The sequence below is a fragment of the Exserohilum turcica genome (assembly GCF_000359705.1).
Source record: "Exserohilum turcica Et28A unplaced genomic scaffold SETTUscaffold_18, whole genome shotgun sequence".
Classification (NCBI taxonomy): domain Eukaryota; kingdom Fungi; phylum Ascomycota; class Dothideomycetes; order Pleosporales; family Pleosporaceae; genus Exserohilum; species Exserohilum turcicum.
In genome coordinates, this window is record NW_007360003.1 from 565,701 (window position 1) to 584,359 (window position 18,659).

Below are 18,659 nucleotides of genomic sequence, written 5' to 3' on the forward strand. Positions count from 1 at the left end.
GGGCGAAGCGTACGGCAAGTGCGCTACTGACTAAAAGTCTTGGCGCTAGCTCGCCACGCGTCAGGCTGAGCCACACCCTTCTGCCAACATCACGACACTAATCACCTTTTTGCCATCCTTCCCCAGTCCGCGCGACATGTGGGTGGCTTCGAGACCTCCCAGAACAGCTCCCTGTCCATCCCCGCGAGTCCAGACGGCGGCCTTACGGCGGCTTTCCCGTGTTCAGTGTAGTCCAATGGTGGAGACGGCCCTACGCTACACAAACGAGGAAAAGCTCACACATGATCTGTATGCACCGTAAGCTGACGAGGAAGACGATTCGGCAGCAAGGCGAAGATTTTCTAGTGCCATCGACCATCATAGCCTGACAGTGGAATCCATCGAGCTGTCCAGCCCTTTCTTCCCTGGCAACAGCCATCGGCCCCCAAAAAACCCTCAGGAGGATGCCTGCCAGTCAACACATGTTGCTAGATATATTGAAAATCGACAAACATGACGGCGACGGCCAAGAGAGGCTAGAGGAATTGCTTTTGCCATCGCGACAAGGCACGCAAATAGGCCAATTTCAAACATGACAAGGTCATGGGTGGCGTCGACATGATCCGGCAAAAGTGTTGCACATCATATCCAAGGGAAGCACAGCAGATCATGGCAAACTTTACGACAATTGACCTGCTATTCTCGCAGCATCCCAAGCATGCGCGCATCTTTATCTTTGCAGTGGCAACAAAATACTCATCAACTTGGCAGTAAGCCAAGGAATACTGCCAATACATCAGAGTCGCTTTCCTAGAACACCAAACACGCACCTGGGGCTGATTTCCCTTTTCAGGCTCTTGAGATCTTGCGGCTGAAGGCCCAGTTCGCCTATCGGCGCAGTCTGAGAGACACGCGTCTCTATTTTAGGACGACAACTTTAACCGGCCCTATGCCATTGGACGCCTGCAATGCATATGGAGATGCAGCCTCGTCAATAGTGTATATTGCCACGCAAGTAGGACGCCGAATATCTGGTAGAAGTAACCCATCTTCCGCCTAGCCGTCGCACCACAGTTTTTCTCCTTGACAACCTGCCAAACACTACATACATATTCGTGGTCTTGGCCGTCTGGCACGACTCTTTTCTTACACTGCCTCGCAATCCACCAAGTCCACAGTCACTACCCAAGATGCATTTCCCATCTCTCGTTACAGCACTGCTCTTCACCACGGCTGCCCTCGCAACACCCTACCCATGGGCCCAGCCCCAGAGCGGCGTCCTTACTAGCGCAAAGGGCAGCCAAAAGCCCAACCGCACCCACAAGCACCACCACCACAAGGAGCCAACGCCCATTTTGAAACAGGCATGCAAATGCAACATGCCCGTCATCCCTAACAACCTGCTCAACGCCAACGAGAAGTGCCTGATGAAATACGCAGCGCAGATGGGCTGCTACATGAGCTCCAAGGGCGGATGTCCTTCACCGCCGGCAGCGGTAAGTGTGCTCTTCAAGAAGCCGTAATGGTGGGGCTATGCTGACTGTTAGTAGTGTGGAATTGGCCCTCTGTCCGGTATTCCGATGATGTAATACGCAAGCAACCGTGCTACAAGTGTCAGACGGGTATCTCCGTAAAAAGACGAAGATTTTGAATTGGATAAAGCACAAAGTCGGTGTTTTTGATGGGCAGTTCCATTCCTTTTGAGAGCATGATATCACGACGAGGTGGATGAAAATGGTGAGGAGAAAAGGGATATTTCCATGTTTTATGTTTCAACTTGAGCATCAATTGAATGCTACTACTGCTACTACTATTGAATGCCTGCCTAGTTCCTCTTTTTGCCATGAGCCCGATACCCAAGCATGATCATCGCCACACACACAAACACCAGAAAAGCTCTTGTACAAAGACCGGCGCAAGCTGCCACTCTGAGTACGGGATACATCAGTAAGCAGCTTTTCGCGATGCCCAATCGCTTCTCTAGCTCATCACGCCATCCCTCCATCCCATGCCAAAGCCCGTCCTTCATCACCACCCTACTCCACCTTCTTCCTCTTGGTCTTTCCCTCATCCAGGGCCTCCATGGCTCTCTTCCTAGCCCCCGCCAACCTCGCAACCCTCAATCGGTCCGTCTTCAACGCCTCTGCATACCGACCCAAGACCTCCTTGTCCGGACACCCGCCCTCGCCCGGCTCAATCAACGGCTCAATCTGCGCTTCTCGCAGCAGCCCGGGGACCTCACTGAGCAGAACCTGATAGCGGCCGTTCTGCCTACACCAAAGAATAAGCGCAGTCAGTGGGCCAGCGTCAACACCTGCCGGGAGCGCCTGCACGCCATGCGCCAGAGCAAGCAGCGGATAGTCAATCTTGTCGCAGCTGTCGTAAGACCAGCCCTCCGCCGTATAGCCCGGCGCCAGATCCACCAAACGGGGTTTCGGCACTTCTGGTGTTGCAGCGGGCGTCGACGATGTTTCTTTGCCTTGTTCATCCTGCATCTCAATATCCTCCTTGACTAGACCCCTCTTGCGCGCATCTCTCACCACACCCGCGATAGTCGAGAGCCGCGGCGCCGCCTCAGCGTCCAGCGCGCGCGTCAGACAGATCATGTCGAGGATGGTGCGGGGCGAGAAGCCCGCAGTCGCCAGGCGCTCCGCGGCGTGGCCCCAGTAGTAGTGCAGCGGGAAGTAGCTCAGCAGCTCGACGACGGTGAATTCCGTGTCGCCCAGCAGCGTGATGTCGACGCTTGCGGGCGTGGCGACGCTCTTGAAGGGACAGAAGTCGTTGACCGCCTTGCCTCGAATAGGCGTGTCTTGGTTCTGCAGCACGGCGTCTGCCGGCGACAGCGACTCCGCTGTGGCGGCATCCAGCGCAAACATCATCAGCTCTGGGATGGGCGATTTGAACTTCCGTGAGGAGCGGTAGGCGCCGCGGCCATGCCACCTTTTTCCGGGCGTAGGGACGAAGTCGGCGGTGGGGTTTGTTTCTTTGGCCGCCAGCCAGCGCCATGCGTCCGCCAGGTCGATGATTGTGTTTGGACAGTCGCGGGCTTCGCGCCAGGGGAGCATAGCGGCATCGATGGACGGCGGCATGGCGGAAGCAGTGGGGCTGACGGCACTGTCGACTCTCGTGTTAGACAGCGTCCTCAATGCACATGGGGCGTGGAAGTCCATCTGGCCCTCCCACGGCAGTGTCCAGTCTACGCCGTCGAAATCAAACACTTCGGCGTCTGATCCGTCGCTCAGCTTCAGCATGTCGGGAAGCAGACCGTACTCAGGATGCAGCTTGCCGCCCGGCACGTACTCGTGGAGGCCGCCCTGGCGCAGCTCTTCGCATGTCAGTGGCAATGGGCCCACGGGCGTTAGTTTGAATGCCTGCTGGTATGGATCAAATACCACGGGAAGCAGGCCAGCCCACGAGACGTGCCTCCAGTGCATGGGCAGTACGAGCTTCGGGACGCGAGCGATGTCCGGTAATCCGTCGACGATCGGGACAAAGGGCGGATGGAAGATCAGGCGCGGGTCGAGCACTGGGTAGGGATACGAGGGGTGTGTGCTTCCGCCGGGCGGATACTGCAGTTGCCACGATAGAGAGTGCACTGCGGGAAGGCCTTCGAATGGTACTGGCTCGGATTTGCACGGGACGATGCTGAGTTCTGGCTGAGTGGAAGCATCTTCGCTGGTGTTAGGCTTGCGGACAGGGCGTGCAGTATCGGCCAGCTGCTTGAGGTTGTCTGGGCAAGAATATGATCAATACTCATCCATGGGGTGTTGCGAAGGTGGAGGGAGGCTTACATTCTGGCTTTGCCTGTCGACGCAGTCTGGCACTGCGACGTGTCTGCGTTGGACTTGGGCTCTCTTCGAGCTGGCGTGCAAGTATCGCATCGCGCTCGACATCGTTTCCAGCCATTTCCACATCAGCTACGGGCTCTTCCTTCGGCACATCTGCCTGTGGCTCTATCATTGCGCTACTCAGACCTGGAGATGCTGGCTGTGCCTCTTCCACGGCAGGATGCATCTTGTCCTCCACGGCATGCTCTCCACCTTCGTCTGGACATTCGTTTGCGCTCGTGAAGACATCTTGAGGCTGCTTGTCGCGCAATACTAGGCTGTTTGAAGTCTCAGTTGCGGTGGTATCGCCCGTCCCGTCGCTCAAACAGGGAGACTGAGACTTTGATGCATGCATGCCGAACCCGGGGGTTTGCGGCGAGAGCATTCCATGCCAGTGCAGCGGCACGCGCTTCTTAGTAGGAGTCTTTGGCTGCTCAATCTCGGGCGTCGTTTCTGCCTTGATGTCTCCATGAGTAGTCGAGTCTTTCTCAATCGGCTGGCTGGAGGCGTTTTGCGGCTGGCTGCTGTTTGCATCGAAGATGTGCCGGAAACGCGAAAGGCTTGCCATGTGCCTCCTATACGCACGACTGTCCTCCATTGTCGAAACAGAATAGTCGGTGTCTTGGGTATAGTCGAAGAACTCTTCCGAGTCACTCCCAAATAGAGGTGAGCGTTCAGGCGAGTTTACATTGCCTATGGCATCGTCAGACATGATAAATCTTTCTTGAATCTATTTATAGCTCACTTACTCGAACTGATGTAGGACTCCCTCGCAGGTGAAGGTGTACGATATGGTCCGCCCATCTCGTCGGCTGTTTCTGCTGGCTCTTGCTGGGGAGAAATCTCAAGGTTTGGTTCACGGCGGTATCGCATATTGGACAATTCGGGTCTGGAGTTTCTAAATACTGCTTTAAGTAGCGAAGATGATGGTGAGTAAAGTAGGCGGGGATTGGTGATGAGGAGACTGAGAGTGAGTGGGGATGGCGCATTGGCCTTGGCCGATGGGAATCCTCGAAATGACATTGCTAGTTGGATTCAGATAGTGATTCTTAGTGAAGCCGGTTTCCAGTAGCATGCACAGGGTGGAGATGAATGCTGAGTGTTGTAGGCACATGGGTTTCGAAACAACCAGAAAGGAGTCTTAGAATACGCCGCTGAGAATAGTTGGATGCAATCATTAGAAAGTACATATACTAACGCGAACGCAGAGCACCTTCCTGTGCCTAGCTCTGTGCTGTGCCATGCCCAAGCTCATGAACCAAGTCCTCCATACTGGAAAGCATCCAAAAAAGCCAGCTGACCGGCCCACTGTTCCTTAACAATAGGCCTGATCCTTTCTGGGGGCAATACGAAGCCGTGGTCGCCAAGGTCTGGCAACTCAATCGTCATTGAGTACTTGGCGCCGCCAACTTTATAGACATGATCCATAGAAGTGCCTGTTGTTTTGTATAAGAGCATCGCACTTGGGCCGAAAGTGAAGGTGGTACCGTTGGCTGATGCCTTGCGGATGTTGTTGCTCATCTGATTCGCCGTCTGAGTCCATATGGATAATTCTGGCGCGTACAGGCCAGTGTCGTTTCCATATGGATACAGGATAAGCTGAGCGTAGCTGTGCCAGTCGATAAACGCTCTAATCTTTTGCGTGTCGCGGATTTTGGTAATGAAGTCGGACAGAGCCCGCGTTTCAGGTGCGTCGTTGGCCTCTTTTCCCTTGTAGTCCTCATCACAAGGGTTTGTAGACGCCCCACCGGTAATATTCCAATTTGTCAACCAGTTACGGTTGATCTAAGTACAGAAGATCAAAGTCAGCTTGGTTCCAATCGATTGAAGATAGGGTTTCACCCACATCGCGGCCTATGCAGTCCTGGTTCGCATTCTTTGGTGGTGGCTGACGGTTCTTGCGCCAGAGACGATCCTTGGTTTGCGAGTAAACGAAGCCTGCAATGTGTCAGCAGATCGCTCGTAATATGTACTGCACCAAGTCATTGTTTACCGTCCGGATTCGCAAATGGAAAAATGTAGAAGTCGAAGTTATTAAGGAGGTACAAGGTTGTATTAGACTTAGCTACGAAGCTGGTAAGTAGCTGCTTCGCGATATACTCGACGACCTAGCACAATTTAGTGACGAGAAACATATGTAATGGGACTACTTACCGGAGTTGTGATCCATTCACGAGCGTGCACATCCGCGTGATAGATGATTGCGGGACGACCAGGGCCACCTTCCCCCCAAATATGCATACCAAACAAGTCACGGTTCTCGTATGATTTTCCCGCAACAGTCAAGCTACAATTACCCGCGAATGCAACCTGTAAGTCCTTCCACCATTTTACGTGCTTCACTGATGTCAGCCTGGTGCTCCACTCGGAATTGGTATATCACTACGTACATCGTCGTATGAATGGTAGCTGTCGAATCAGGTGTCATCTGACGACTTCACCTGTCTCTTCGATATCCCTTTGACCGGAGACTCGCGAGCAATGGACTCGGCCAGGTTCTCATGCAGAGTTCTCGGTTTCATCGCAAGGGCCTCGACGGCATCCACGTGTCGGGGTGCAACGAGCACGTCCCAGAACCCGTCGCCCTCGTTCAGGGATCGGTGCGGAATACTGGACATTGCGCGTTTGGCATCTTGGAGATCTTCACTTCTGGCATCGAAGCGGCGGACTTGGTAGCGGTCGTAGGAAACCGGCGATGGACTGGGAGCATGTGTGGCGGCAACCAGCGCGAGGCAAGCAAGGTTGAGTAGAAACTGCATCGTGCCGGTTTACAGCGAACTAGAAAGAGCAGCGACCCAATGGATACAAGAAATTGAACATAATGGTGGTGGAACTAACTTTATACATGTTGCAGCGTTGCTATTGAGAATATCGATAAACGACCGAGTTTGCAGTTCCAAGCCATGAATATCAGCGGCAAAATGCCAGGCGTTCGGCGTTGCTACATGCTGACATTATGACCAGGCCATCATGGAGCATTGTGGGTAATAGTGGACATTCCGGATACGCTTCCTAATTGTTGGCGTTCTAAACTGCGCCATTTTCTTTCTAGGCACTCTATGGCATTTCTAGCTCACGCATAGAAACCCCCGCCGCTCTCTTGTTTCATACGTCTCTCAATAGCACTCACAAGTCATTGTACCTCTTCCATCACCCTCATGTTTTGTCGGCGGTGAAGTTCTAGTCCGACAGCGGGATTATTTCGTGCAAAAAAACAAGCATCACTCAGCATTCGGGGACTCCAAGGCGCCGCTAGTAAAGTGCCGAGCAAAGAATGTGCGTACTTTAATCCGTTTAAGTAGCCATTGTTGTACCTATTCAGTGGTAGGAGCTCGTCAGATTTGTCAATGTACTTAGCAATCTGCCATGTAATAGCATCTTCTCTTTGCGCATAAAAAGACGCCAAAATCGAAAACCGGGGCATGCTCACTACACCCAAATTCTCAACTGAGGTTTCATGTATATGTGGGTGAGCATGCTAATGCTTAGGTTTAACAACTACTCTTATCCCGGCCTTGAAGAGGAACCCTAGAAAACAAATTGTGAACCACCAGGTATTTTTGGGTAACGCCGTGTTCGGAGATGAGGCGGATAAGATCAACAGCCCTAAAATAAGCTCACTGCGTCAGATACAGCTCCAAATCGGCCCTCTCATTGGTCTTGACCCTTCTGCTACACTCACCCTGGTTCAGAAGCCGTTATTTTTACTTGATGTCGTTACACGAAGACCAGGTCCAGAAAATAGCTAATTAGACATTCAGCGCTGCAACACCAGCATCAGACCGACACATCCTTGACTGTATGCCTTAGGCTGCACTCTACCACCGGAAAATAATTGCGACCGCCAAGCGCAACCAAGACCGAGTAGGATTAGCGACTTTGCGGCTTATATGTATGTCAGCAATTAGATATCGCACCAGAACGCCTTCTAGAGGTGTTAATCCGAATCCAAGTGTTGCTTGCTGGTGCCAAGTAATAGTTTCCATACAATCGTTCTAAGTGTAAGCTTGACCAAGGAGATAAGCGCAAAACTAGCGGTCCTAATATCTAGAACGATACGGTCAAGCTCGTATTAGTGAGGAGTTAGCCTATGCGTTATTTAACTACCAAAGCTACATGGCACGACATCAACGTAGCTATTATACCATAAGCATTAGCAATAATCTAGCTTTTAATATCTAAAAAGAGTAAAGAAGGCTAAATACCTTTTTCAGCATACTCTACTTCTTCTGCGATCAGAATAGGCATATAGAAACCATATGAGGGAAGTAAATATGGTCCTTGCTAGATACAAACACCTTTGACTAGCAGTGCAGTATTATGCACAAGGCGACTTTCCACCTGAGATATCAACTGTGCAAGAGGAAAAAAAAGGCCTTATTCTCTAACCTTTTCCGCTGGATGCTACGTCCACTGCAACAAAAGCGAAATAGATACCGCATGTAGAAAATAGCCGTGAGACTGTTAAGACATAAAAGTACGACATGGGCTACCTGAGATCTAGGTGTAGCAAATAGTACGAGTCTTGACAAGAAAAACCGCTAGTGAATCTAACTACTATTCCATCAACATACATATCCTACCAGTGTGCAGGTTTATCGCCAATGCCCTAAAAGTAGGCAGTGTCTGATGCTAACGAATAACAACACCTAATACGCACTACACATCACTAGATGCGCCAAATGTAAGCCTAACTATCGTGGTATGAATCAAGTAACCAGCAGCACCTAATCAAGTGCGTATTAGAAGTACTTGATCAGACGTCCTAGTGGGCCAGAAACATAGCCATCAGCTACCCGATATCTTAAGCTTGGCAGATGTATATCTTTCGATAGATAGGACTTCTTTGAACAGCAGAAGCCATCCGATCTATTCTCTCTAAATTGAATCCATCACCACACGTATCAATCTATCGACTCCTCCCCCACTAACTAAATACCCAAGATCCAGTAATGTCATTTCGCGTCCCTCTAAGTTCTCAGCCACACGCCTACCAACTCTGAAATACGCAGGTAGATACATGATTGCTAGCGGCGGTCGAGCGGTCGCTATAGTTTTTTTTTATCTTTTTATCTTTTCACACCAAGAAGGAATTGTGTACCACTTCTTCTTCTTCTTCTTCTTCTTCTAATAACCCATCGACAAAAGTGGAACAGGCTCCTATCACGTGCCTGGTTCACATAATCGAGAGTCATATATATATATATATATATACAGAAAAAAAGTTCTTGCTAATTGCACAGCTAGAAGTGGATATCTTGGGGATTGATATGTGAATCTAGGTATATAAAGTGTGTATATAGTAGAAGTAACATATAACATGTTGTCGGGATATATCTACTCTACCTTCTGCACGGTGCAGAAGGTTAGCCTTTTTGCACCACTTATGTTGAACAAGTTTCTTAGACTGCCTTTCCTAGCGCTACATCTTTCTCCTTCTCCTTCACCTTCTCCCTCTTTTTTTTTCTTTACTTGTCATAATCTACATACATCTTCCCCCGTCTTCTCGTTCCTCGCATTGGACTTGCTGTGATACCATTTGTACAACCCCTCAAACCCTACTTTCTACATAGCTTCCAGCCCCCTCTTCTCGCCCACTCTTCTTCTTGGATTTTTTTTTCATGTCAAGTTCCTCAACATTCCAGGTTTTTTGTTGATATAACAGGGAGGAAAGATGTAGCGTAGTATTCATAGATATGTGGATATTTGAATGTTTGTTTATGGAATAGTTAGGGGGAAGAAAGAGGAGGACAGTATAGAGAAGAGTTTGAGAGAAATACACAGACCCTCCAAATGAAAAACCTAAACTATTTTATGCATTACGGCTACTAAATACTATATGGATACTACATAGCGCATATAAAAACACAATATATAAGAAAGTCACGTCTATATATATCTCCTCCTACTCCCTACACCCTACTCTCCTTCATACCTTAAAACTTTTCTATAAAATCCCTATATGCGAAAAAAAACCCATCTACCCAACGCCCCTAACCCACGCACGCCTTCCCACCAAGAAGAGAAAAACACACACACACACACACTCTCTCTCTCTCTCTCTCTCTCTCAAAAACATTACTCTCAACATGAAGCTTTACAACAACATCAATACGCTCTATCAAGAAACCGCCAACCCCCCAACCATCCAACTAACTAGGCACACCCTCATACTCCCAACCATCCACCAACCTCCTCTTCCTACCCCTCTTATTCTCCCTCCGATTCGCCGCACACTTGAGGAAAAACGTCATGACAGCGAGCAAAAAGATGATGACAGCCGCGACGGTGGGCACGACGACGATTTTGGTGCGATCGGTTTCTGCAGTGGGGAGATAGGGACACGTTTCGTTGCGGCCGACGACCCAGCAGTCTGGCGTGTTGATGCTGTTGAGGTTGAGGTAGAGGACATCGTTGTTGTTGTTGTTGTTGTTCGAGGACGAGTCCGAGGAGGAAGAAGGAGAAGAAGGAGAAGAAGAAGCCAAGAATTCCGCGTAGAGATGCGAGTTTTCCAGGGCGGTATGCGGGACGCTGAAGCGATAAGGGGCTGTGCATTGGGATTCTGCGTCGTTGTAGGTGGCGGGTTTATCTGAGATGCGCCACTTATAGGGGTTCTCTGGGTCGTGGCAGGCGACGCGGTGCGAGTCGCGGCAGTCGGCTACGCGCCAGCGGCTGGGGTAGGGCGACTTCATCATGACGACGCAACGGTTGATGCTATCGTCCTTGTCTCCTTGCGTGGCGTTGAGAGGCTCGCCTGGGGCAAAGGTCCATAGTGTGGAATGGACGTAGGCGGCGTACGGTAGGGGGTTCTTGTCTGCGGTGCTGCCGGCGAGTGTCTGGTTGAGCAAGGGTGTTGTGCCGCATGCAGTCATGTTGCCGATTGAGGGGATTGGCGAGAACAGGTCAGGCTGTGCGCTAATGTCCAGTGGTGGTGCGGTGGAGACGGCCCAGGACGAGTTTGTGGCAGAGGTAATGGCATCCTCAGACGCGCTGAACAAACAGCCGGATGTGACTTGGCCATCTGAACCCACTGATGTTTCTATTTCCCTAGCTATCGTGCCCGGAGGGAACACGTATCCCGAGTCGCCCGCAATATTGTAACTCTTCATCTGCGGATCCACACTGCCAAAGCTAGCAATCAGACGAAACAGCTCTTTGAACTCCATAAAAGCCTCTGTCGGCCACCCACTCGTGGTAGACAGCTGGCCCTGAGCATTCTCGGATTTTACATAGTATCCTTGCAACGGGCGACTGTTCCAGGCGACATTGTACCAAGAATCATTGAGGTCAGCACGCTGGTCCGCGAGACGAGTAGGCCTATAAATGTCGTCTGAAAGATTACCTCGCAGCAAATCGCTAAGGAGCTGTCCTGATCCAGGTAATTGATTCGGGGAAAGAGACGGCGCTGGGCCGTTTGGATTTGTGAGCGAAGCCGCAGCATGGAGGTTGAACGAAAACAGGATCAAGGAGGCACCCGTAGTCGTAGAAGTCGACTCGAGGAAATTATTCAGTATACCCGTGAGGAGATCGAATGTCGTCTGGGACGTGCAATTGTAGTTGCCAATCTGCAGCATGGGAGCTCCATTCGGATTCGGAAACGTGATGATAGTTGGAGATGGACTAGCTGACGCAGATACCGACGAAGATACTGACGACGAAGATGAAGTTGGCGGGACAGACGACTGAGGCGCCAAAGGCAAATCCGAAGTCGAAGTCTCTTGACGCTTCTTTCCTCCAGGCGGAACAGGCACTGTTGACACAGGTATGACTGCCTTGCTAGTATCACTCGACGGCACTACCGTCTGCCCCGTCGACACCTGCACCTCTCCTCCATCCGAAGGATCCCCATCCGACCTCGGCATCTCAACAGGACACAGACTCCATTCTTGGCGTAGCGGATCCCAATAGACATCAGCGACGAACCTGCGAAACCCCACGGCCAGCAGATTGGAGAAGCATTTCTGGAAAGCATTGTGCTCGTACTGGTTTGCGGCGAAGCAAGCCCGCGTCAGCTGCACGCCTGGGGCCGTCTGGAAATTGACAGGCACACGCAGTGCAACGTCCCGTTGTGCCTATATTGTCGGCGTCAGCCCCACTCGGCATTTCTTCCCTTGTTCTCTGGTGCATGGCATGGGCGCAACGTGTTCAGCACGTTTGGATACATGGGGGGCCCCCGCATGGGCCGTAAGAGTCAATGTAATACGACCGCTGGAATTGAGTGTGAGAGGGAGACAGAGACAAAGAATGAGCCCATAAACCGGCCCAGATACCACGCACAGCAGCACAACAGCACAGACAGCGGCCAACTTACCCTGGACGCCTCACTCCACGGCTGTATCCAGCGCGTATTCGCAGCAGCTTGGTCGGGCACATACTGCCCGTTACCCGACATGCCCAGCAGCAGCAGATGCACTCATCAATCTGGGCAACGTCGTACGGGGGGGGGGCTTCATGCAACAGAAGGGCAGAGAAGCCAGAGCAGCCCCGACACGCCGCGCGATATTTTTAGAAGCTGATAAACGATGCAAGCTGTAGGACCGTCCCGAAGCAGACGCGCAGATGTTGGTGTTGGTGGATGGAGATAATGATGATGATGATGATGCTGATGGATGGGATGATGTCGTTAGGATCCACCCGGCTGGGACCGGCAATGGCGTTTGCGCGCGCCTTCAAGACCCAGACGTGCATACCCCAGCCAGCCAGCGCCAGCAGTTTGATTTCGGCCACTCGGCAGCTCCCGTGTTTTCACGTTTCAGTCTTTTTGCATCTCCGCCCCCCCCCCTTTTTTTTGCTTTCAGAGGTTTATTGCAATCCCTTGAAAGCCCAAAAAAAATTTTGCCAACACACACACGTGTCTTTTGTTTGCAGACGTCAGCCCGTTGTGGTGATGGTAGTCGTGCCGAAGCAAGTGACGTTGAAGGAGTCTCACTCGCTTACACAGCGTAGGTAGCGAAAAAAAAAGAAAGATGCCGGCAGTACGGTTTCGATATCGCGCTTACCTGGCTATATCATAACACACGGGTGGTAAGCTTTTGTAAGACTAAATCGGCCTGTCAATGCTTTCCCGCCTCCGCCTCCGCCTCCGCCCTGCGTGCTACTTGGCGAGTATCCAATACGAGCAATTGCTGGTAGACGACATACATGTATATGTGGGTGTATATATAGATATATATATATACCTATACACATATACGAGGATACATTATACGTGTATATCACATGGCATTATGCATATGATGGCATCGCTTTCGCAAACGCGGGTGCAATCAAGACGCAATGCAATGCACGCAGCACGCGTCCGCGTGTCAGCAGCTTGGCAATGGCAATTTATAAATGATGGCAATGATGGTGGGAGATAACCGGGGTTTTCTTGGTGATATGTGAGGGACGAGGGTGGGGGGGGGGGGGTTGGGATAAACAGCCTCTTCTCTTTTTATCCGGATGCGTATTGGTGGAGAAACTCATAAGCGGGGTCACGTGATGTCGTATCGCCGGAGGGGGGGGGCTGTGTGCGACCGAATATCACTTACACTTGTTAATGAAAAAAATAAATAGCGCGGACAACTGTGTCCTCCAACTTTGTGGCGAAAAAAAAGAGATAAGAGAGAGATGGGATGGGGAGAGCATGTACGTAAGAAAGAGACCGAGGTAAAGGTGGGGACAAGGATCATTAGCTCACTGTCTGTCTGTCTGTCTTTCACGGTCTCTCTCTTTCTTGTTTTTCAGTCAAGTTGTGCGTATGCGGAAGAAAAGAAACAAGGCCCTAAAGGCCTTGGGAGTTATGCCCTATGCATGCAGCGTCGCTCTCCCAGCAGACCATAGCTGCTGATCATGCAGGAACGAGAAAAAAAGACAGAGAGGGGGGGGGGGGAACATTGGACGCGGCAGGCGATGACGAAGGGCAGGCAGCCAATTTCACCAGTGTCTCGCGATTTGGGGGGGGGGGAAGGCGGGCCGATGGAGAAAGAGAGGGTGGGGGAAATGGGTTGAAATTGGATCACTGTTGGCAAGGAGATTCTCCGAGCCGCTAGACGCGCAGATGGACGTCGAGTCGAGGCCTAACACGCCATAGGTTGTACTTTTCTGCTACAGACACATACAGAGTTAGTCACACGCTCGCTAGACTTGTTGTTATGTAGGCACATTATTACCTTTCCTTTTCCAAGGGGCAGCGAGGGCGCGCCCTCTGGTCCAGGACTCAACCTCCTGCGCAAGCGTCTACCACAAGCGAGAGTGGGCTACAAAATGTTGCCCTGACAGCTCACTGAGGGGGGCCGTGGGGTTGCTTTCCACTGTGTCTGTTCACGGGCAGTGCCAACTCGGTACCAGGCGTGCCATCACGCACTCCGCGCTGTTCCGGGGGGGAGCATTGGCTCCGCACACGTCGTTTTGACGTGCAACGTCTTCACCGCATGGGCACAGACAAGTCGGTGATCCACAGCTAAACTGCACAAGCACAAGCGTCCAGAGAGCCAGCCATCGAGCCATCCGCCGCCACTGTGTGTGTATCGCCAGGGCAGCCGCAACCGTACCGTGTTGCCTTGGAATCTGGGCCCCAGTGGCTTCGTCTGACACCCGTTTGACAGTGTTGCATATCCCCCCATCCATGTGGCTAGGTCATGATGGTGGTGTCTTTATGCGTGGCCTTTGGTCCAAGGTTGGCTGGCCAAGCCATCCCAGCCATGCCTCAGAGGCATCACCCTGTCCATATTGTACACACCAGACTCGAGCATATTATTTTCTTCGGTACACGGCGGCGTCACAAGCCCAACGGAAAGCGTGCGGAGAGCGTCCGGCCACGATCAGCGCTCGACGGGGACACTGCAACGCTGCAAAAGACGCCATGAGCTCAGCCTTGACACGTTGACAGGGGCAGCTCGAGTGATGTGACATGGTACCGGAACAAAGGGAAAAAATAAACATGGCGTCTGATCAGAAGAAGAAATGAAAGAGATGGTGCGGGCGGGACTGACGTGCGACGGCATCACTGCGTCTGCAACACTGGCCGTTTACAGGCCGATTGCAGTATGCATACTTGATCTCAGCCCTGGGCGAATACGAATCTCGTGTCCCACAATGCCACCGTGCCGGGCGCGTAAGGCCGTTGTGTGATGAAGATGGGGACCGGACGCGGTGCCGCTGGACTGCGGACCCGACAGGTCGGAAAGTGAAATGATTTCTCAGAGGCACGGCGGTCTTGAATGGACGGCCCTTCAACGGCGCATGCATTAGCCGTGGAAAGAAATGTGGTCGGCCGACCGACCATGGAAAGTGGACGGGAGGGGGGGGGGAGAAAAGCAGCGGAGACTTCCATCTGACGGCGCAGGCCCGGGACGAGAACTCGGGAAGATTGGCCTATCGATTGGTAGAAAGCATGGCCACGTTGGACGACCAAGCAGCCAGACGTCCCCTATGTGCAGAACGTCGACGCCTTTGCAACGCTTGCAGCAAGTTTGTTACTTGTGAAAGATATACGCTAATGGGAAATCGCTTGAGCCGTGGCGCGCTAGCCCGTCGATCAGAAGCCTAGTAGCCGAACTTGGTAAGATCGTAGGTAGGCGCATGATCGTGCCTCCACGGCCTCCCTTTACCTGCTTAGTGAGGGTGGCTATGGTGCAGTGTTTCTAGTCGCCGAACCTGTCCTGGAGTGGATTCGGTCTGAAGCGCCATTGGCCTTGACGTTCCCAGCAACGGCTTGCAAATTGCAAATGCCCCTCCCCAACAGGAACACGTTCGGCGGATCGTTTGAAGCTGACCACACAGTCCACCTGGGGGACGTTGATGGCGAAAAGCTGAGGACCGGGCGTGCCGCCACGGGGGGGAAAAGCCGACGCCCTGAATCAAGATTGGCGGTTGCAACGAGGGGAATCCCAGTGCGCGTGACTGTGCAGCTGAACATGGGGGGTCGAGTGTGTGTGTGTGTGTGTGAATAATCCTTCACGAATCCATGTGGATCATGATGCCGTGGTATAGGACGAGGCAAGCAAGCATGGGTATGCATGTGTGTGCGTGTGTGTGTGTGTGTGTGTGTGTGTGTGTGTGTGCGTGTGTGGGCATGTGGTTATTCCCCGGCGGCCTATACAAAGAACTGACGTACACTGTACAGCACAATACAAGACACAACCTTGCGTGCATCGATATCCGAACGTTGAACGTGGATATGACATGTCAGACTCGGCCGACATGGGGGGGGGGATTTGTGGTGTCGAGGGAGTTGAGGCTGCAGGCATCCAAGTGATGGATTTGTGTGTTGCCCCCCCCCCAGTCCCACGTTGGCTGCAGTGATCAGTAAAAGGCGTGACCAATGACCAAATGGAGAGAGGCAGTCTTTTCACCCTAGCCGCGTATATCTCGATCCAATAGCAAGGGCAGATAGGCGACTTTGCAGCTGTTGAAACGGATACGACTGCGTAGGCTGATCGGTACATGAGGTGAGATCGAGTCCAGACTTTTGGCTGAGGTGTGGGTGGGGTCGAGAGGTACGGCGGTGGAGGCTTCGGCCGTTTGACTGAGTATCTGTCGTTGTAGTGGGTGGGTACCTCGATCAGACACGCAGTGTCATTGGGGCCACTCAAGGCCAGCTGGTAGGGGCTGAAGGGGGGGGGGGCAGTGAGTTTAGTGTTTGCCGACCGTGGGTCATGAGGGAGGGGTGGCCTTCTGTGGTCTGTTGCTGAGTCGTTGGACGTCTGGAACGCGCCGTGGCACGTCAGTCAACTGCGTGGGCAAGGAGGCGGGCGAGGGCGAGGGCGAGGGCAGCGCAGGCAAAGTTCGACTCGGTTTGAATGCTAATCATATTTGTTCCACATCGCCCAAGAGCGGATGCAAGTGCTGTTGCACTCTAGGGTATTATCGCTAGCGACAACTTGTCGCAATGTACAGATGACCCACTATTGATAGAGTGCGATGTAGTGTTTCAAACTTTAACGCACAGGGTGCAAAGGAGCCGCCGCAGCAGGCCAAAATAGAAACCGCATGATGCACCTTTCCCACTATGATTCCTCTTTTGTTTACAGACGCTACATGGGGTATCCTGTCTGTCGTGTACAATGATCCCCGTTGGTTTCATACAGATTACGAGAGAGAGAGAGAGAGAGAGAGAGAGAGAGAGAGATAAAAAAAACATGACCAAATGTGAACCTTGAGAAGACGGTACAAGCGATGCCGATGGCTGCAGAAAAAATCGGCCATTAATAGAAATATGTGATGTAAAGCACATGTGGTATAGACAAGAAAGGGTATGGTAGACAGTGTGAAACAGGAATTACATCTACATGATGTTTCGCAGGGACATCCTGTCCTTGGGCGACACGGGTGCACTTCTTGCCTCTGCTGGTAATGACGGCAGAACGTAGGGTGATGGCAACTGCCTTGATGCTGGGCTGCTGTTGGCGCTGCTCGAGTGAGGCAGAGGCAGCTTGGGTTCGGCGAGCGAGTGGAAGGGAGGAAGCGGCCGTTGAGGGACACTGGTCGGTGCAGACTGGGGCATCGAGTGATGATGTGTGAGCTGGGGTGTTGGTTGCGTCAGTAGCTGGGGTGGCTGGGGTCGCTCGTAGTTTGGCTCCCTGAAGGCAGTTGGGGCCTTGGAAGTGGATGCGTCGTTGCGGTGTAGGGGAGGCAGTTGCAGCGAGCCACGCCGCCTGTAGGGGTCGTTGGCCGAGTCGTCTTCTGGTGCAAATCCGGTAGTAGGCAGGTAGCGAGTGCTCGAGTTCTTACGCTCGTCCCGGCTGCCCACCAATGGCGCAAGCGTCATGTCTGGAGGGGACGCTGCGCCCCGCGGGGACCTGGACTCTGAGCCCGTGTCGGTGATGAGGGATGGAGCTCCATCGGCTGATACGATCGAGTAGCCGGAAGGTGAAGGCATGGGTGTTTCGAAGCCTCGTGCTCGTACGCCTGTGTGAGATCCGTAGGTGGGAATGTCAAGAGGCTGAGGCCGCGGGGCTGGGTATGGCTCAAACCGTTGGGGCTGGGGAAGTTTGAGCGCATGTGGCGAGTGGACCGACTGTCGGTCATGTCGTTGCTGGTCGTGGTGTGAGGCGATGCGGTGGTGCTCTTCGTGGTGAGCAAGGCTGTGAGGGAGTGGGTAGTGGAAGCCAGGCTGAGCATGGTGCATGTGCTCGCGGGGCCTTTGGTCTGGACGCTCAGGGCTGCGCTTTCGTCGGTTCTGACCACCGTTCCACCAGTTCTTGACGGCGTTGTCGCTGCGGCCTTTCAACCGCCGTGCAATCTCTGCCCATCTCTTGCCCATCTCAGCGACCATCTTCTCAATCAGTTCGCCCTCTTCGCCAGTGATGGGGTCGTGGTTCAGTGATGGCTTGAGATTCTGGTGGTAGCGTTCTCTGCACTGCTTTGGCGACCGGGAGCCGATCTCTTGTGAAATGCGTACCCAGTTGTGGGGTCCATTGCGTGCTACGAGGTTGACAAGCCACTGGTCCTCGTGCTGCGACCAAGGGCCGCGTCTGTGGGCAACCATTGGGAAGTCTTGCAGGAAAGAGATGTGTGACGTGGTAAAGAAAGTAGAGGAAAAAGAGTGAGCTACGCTGTTGCGGGCGTAGCGAGGAAATGGATGCGGAGGTAATGCGGGCTCGTTCAGGTTAGGCCCAGGTCCAAAATTCCAGACTGTTGACTTGGAATGGAAATTGATTGGAGCACTACACACACAGGCATGGAATTAGTTTATGGGTCGGCCAGCGGATGTGAGGGTGCTGGAGAGACAGGGCACGTCCAACAACGGCTGGGTTGGAAACCCGGTGGGAGGGTGATGGTGCAGAGGGGTAGGCGGCGGGATGTGGCCAGGGCAGCATGAGCATGGGAAGGGTCCAGGGCAGGAGGAGGCGACATACCGTGTGTTTGTGT

The 18,659-nt window shown here is 52.6% G+C and overlaps 5 protein-coding genes across 5 annotated transcripts; 1 reads left to right on the forward strand and 4 right to left on the reverse strand.

The window, feature by feature from the left end:
* Window positions 1-1,059: 1,059 nt before the first annotated feature.
* SETTUDRAFT_168924 (uncharacterized protein) lies at window positions 1,060-1,801 on the forward strand. Its single transcript, XM_008026485.1, has 2 exons — window positions 1,060-1,475; window positions 1,530-1,801. Exons 1-2 carry the CDS (start codon window positions 1,170-1,172, stop codon window positions 1,566-1,568), a joined length of 345 nt encoding a protein of 114 aa, XP_008024676.1. The 5' UTR covers window positions 1,060-1,169; the 3' UTR covers window positions 1,569-1,801.
* Window positions 1,802-2,015: 214 nt separating this feature from the next.
* On the reverse strand, window positions 2,016-4,610 carry SETTUDRAFT_108891 (uncharacterized protein; the record flags this gene model as incomplete). Its single annotated transcript, XM_008026486.1, has 5 exons — window positions 2,016-3,709; window positions 3,771-3,896; window positions 4,032-4,245; window positions 4,414-4,499; window positions 4,556-4,610. 5 exons carry the CDS (start codon window positions 4,608-4,610, stop codon window positions 2,016-2,018), a joined length of 2,175 nt encoding a protein of 724 aa, XP_008024677.1.
* Window positions 4,611-5,057: 447 nt separating this feature from the next.
* SETTUDRAFT_28105 (uncharacterized protein) lies at window positions 5,058-6,565 on the reverse strand (the record flags this gene model as incomplete). The annotated part of the gene is made up of 5 exons (XM_008026346.1): window positions 5,058-5,591; window positions 5,653-5,744; window positions 5,800-5,914; window positions 5,961-6,143; window positions 6,248-6,565. The coding sequence occupies 5 exons, from the start codon at window positions 6,563-6,565 to the stop codon at window positions 5,058-5,060; spliced, it is 1,242 nt and encodes a 413-aa protein (XP_008024537.1).
* A 3,163-nt stretch (window positions 6,566-9,728) lies between these two features.
* Window positions 9,729-12,337, reverse strand: SETTUDRAFT_150443 (uncharacterized protein). The gene is made up of 2 exons (XM_008026487.1): window positions 12,118-12,337; window positions 9,729-11,878 (listed from the first exon to the last, which is right to left on the reverse strand). Exons 1-2 carry the CDS (start codon window positions 12,196-12,198, stop codon window positions 9,959-9,961), a joined length of 2,001 nt encoding a protein of 666 aa, XP_008024678.1. The 5' UTR covers window positions 12,199-12,337; the 3' UTR covers window positions 9,729-9,958.
* A 4,736-nt stretch (window positions 12,338-17,073) lies between these two features.
* SETTUDRAFT_150444 (uncharacterized protein) lies at window positions 17,074-18,572 on the reverse strand (the record flags this gene model as incomplete). Its single annotated transcript, XM_008026488.1, has 1 exon — window positions 17,074-18,572. Exon 1 carries the CDS (start codon window positions 18,274-18,276, stop codon window positions 17,074-17,076), a length of 1,203 nt encoding a protein of 400 aa, XP_008024679.1. The 5' UTR covers window positions 18,277-18,572.
* Window positions 18,573-18,659: the final 87 nt, after the last annotated feature.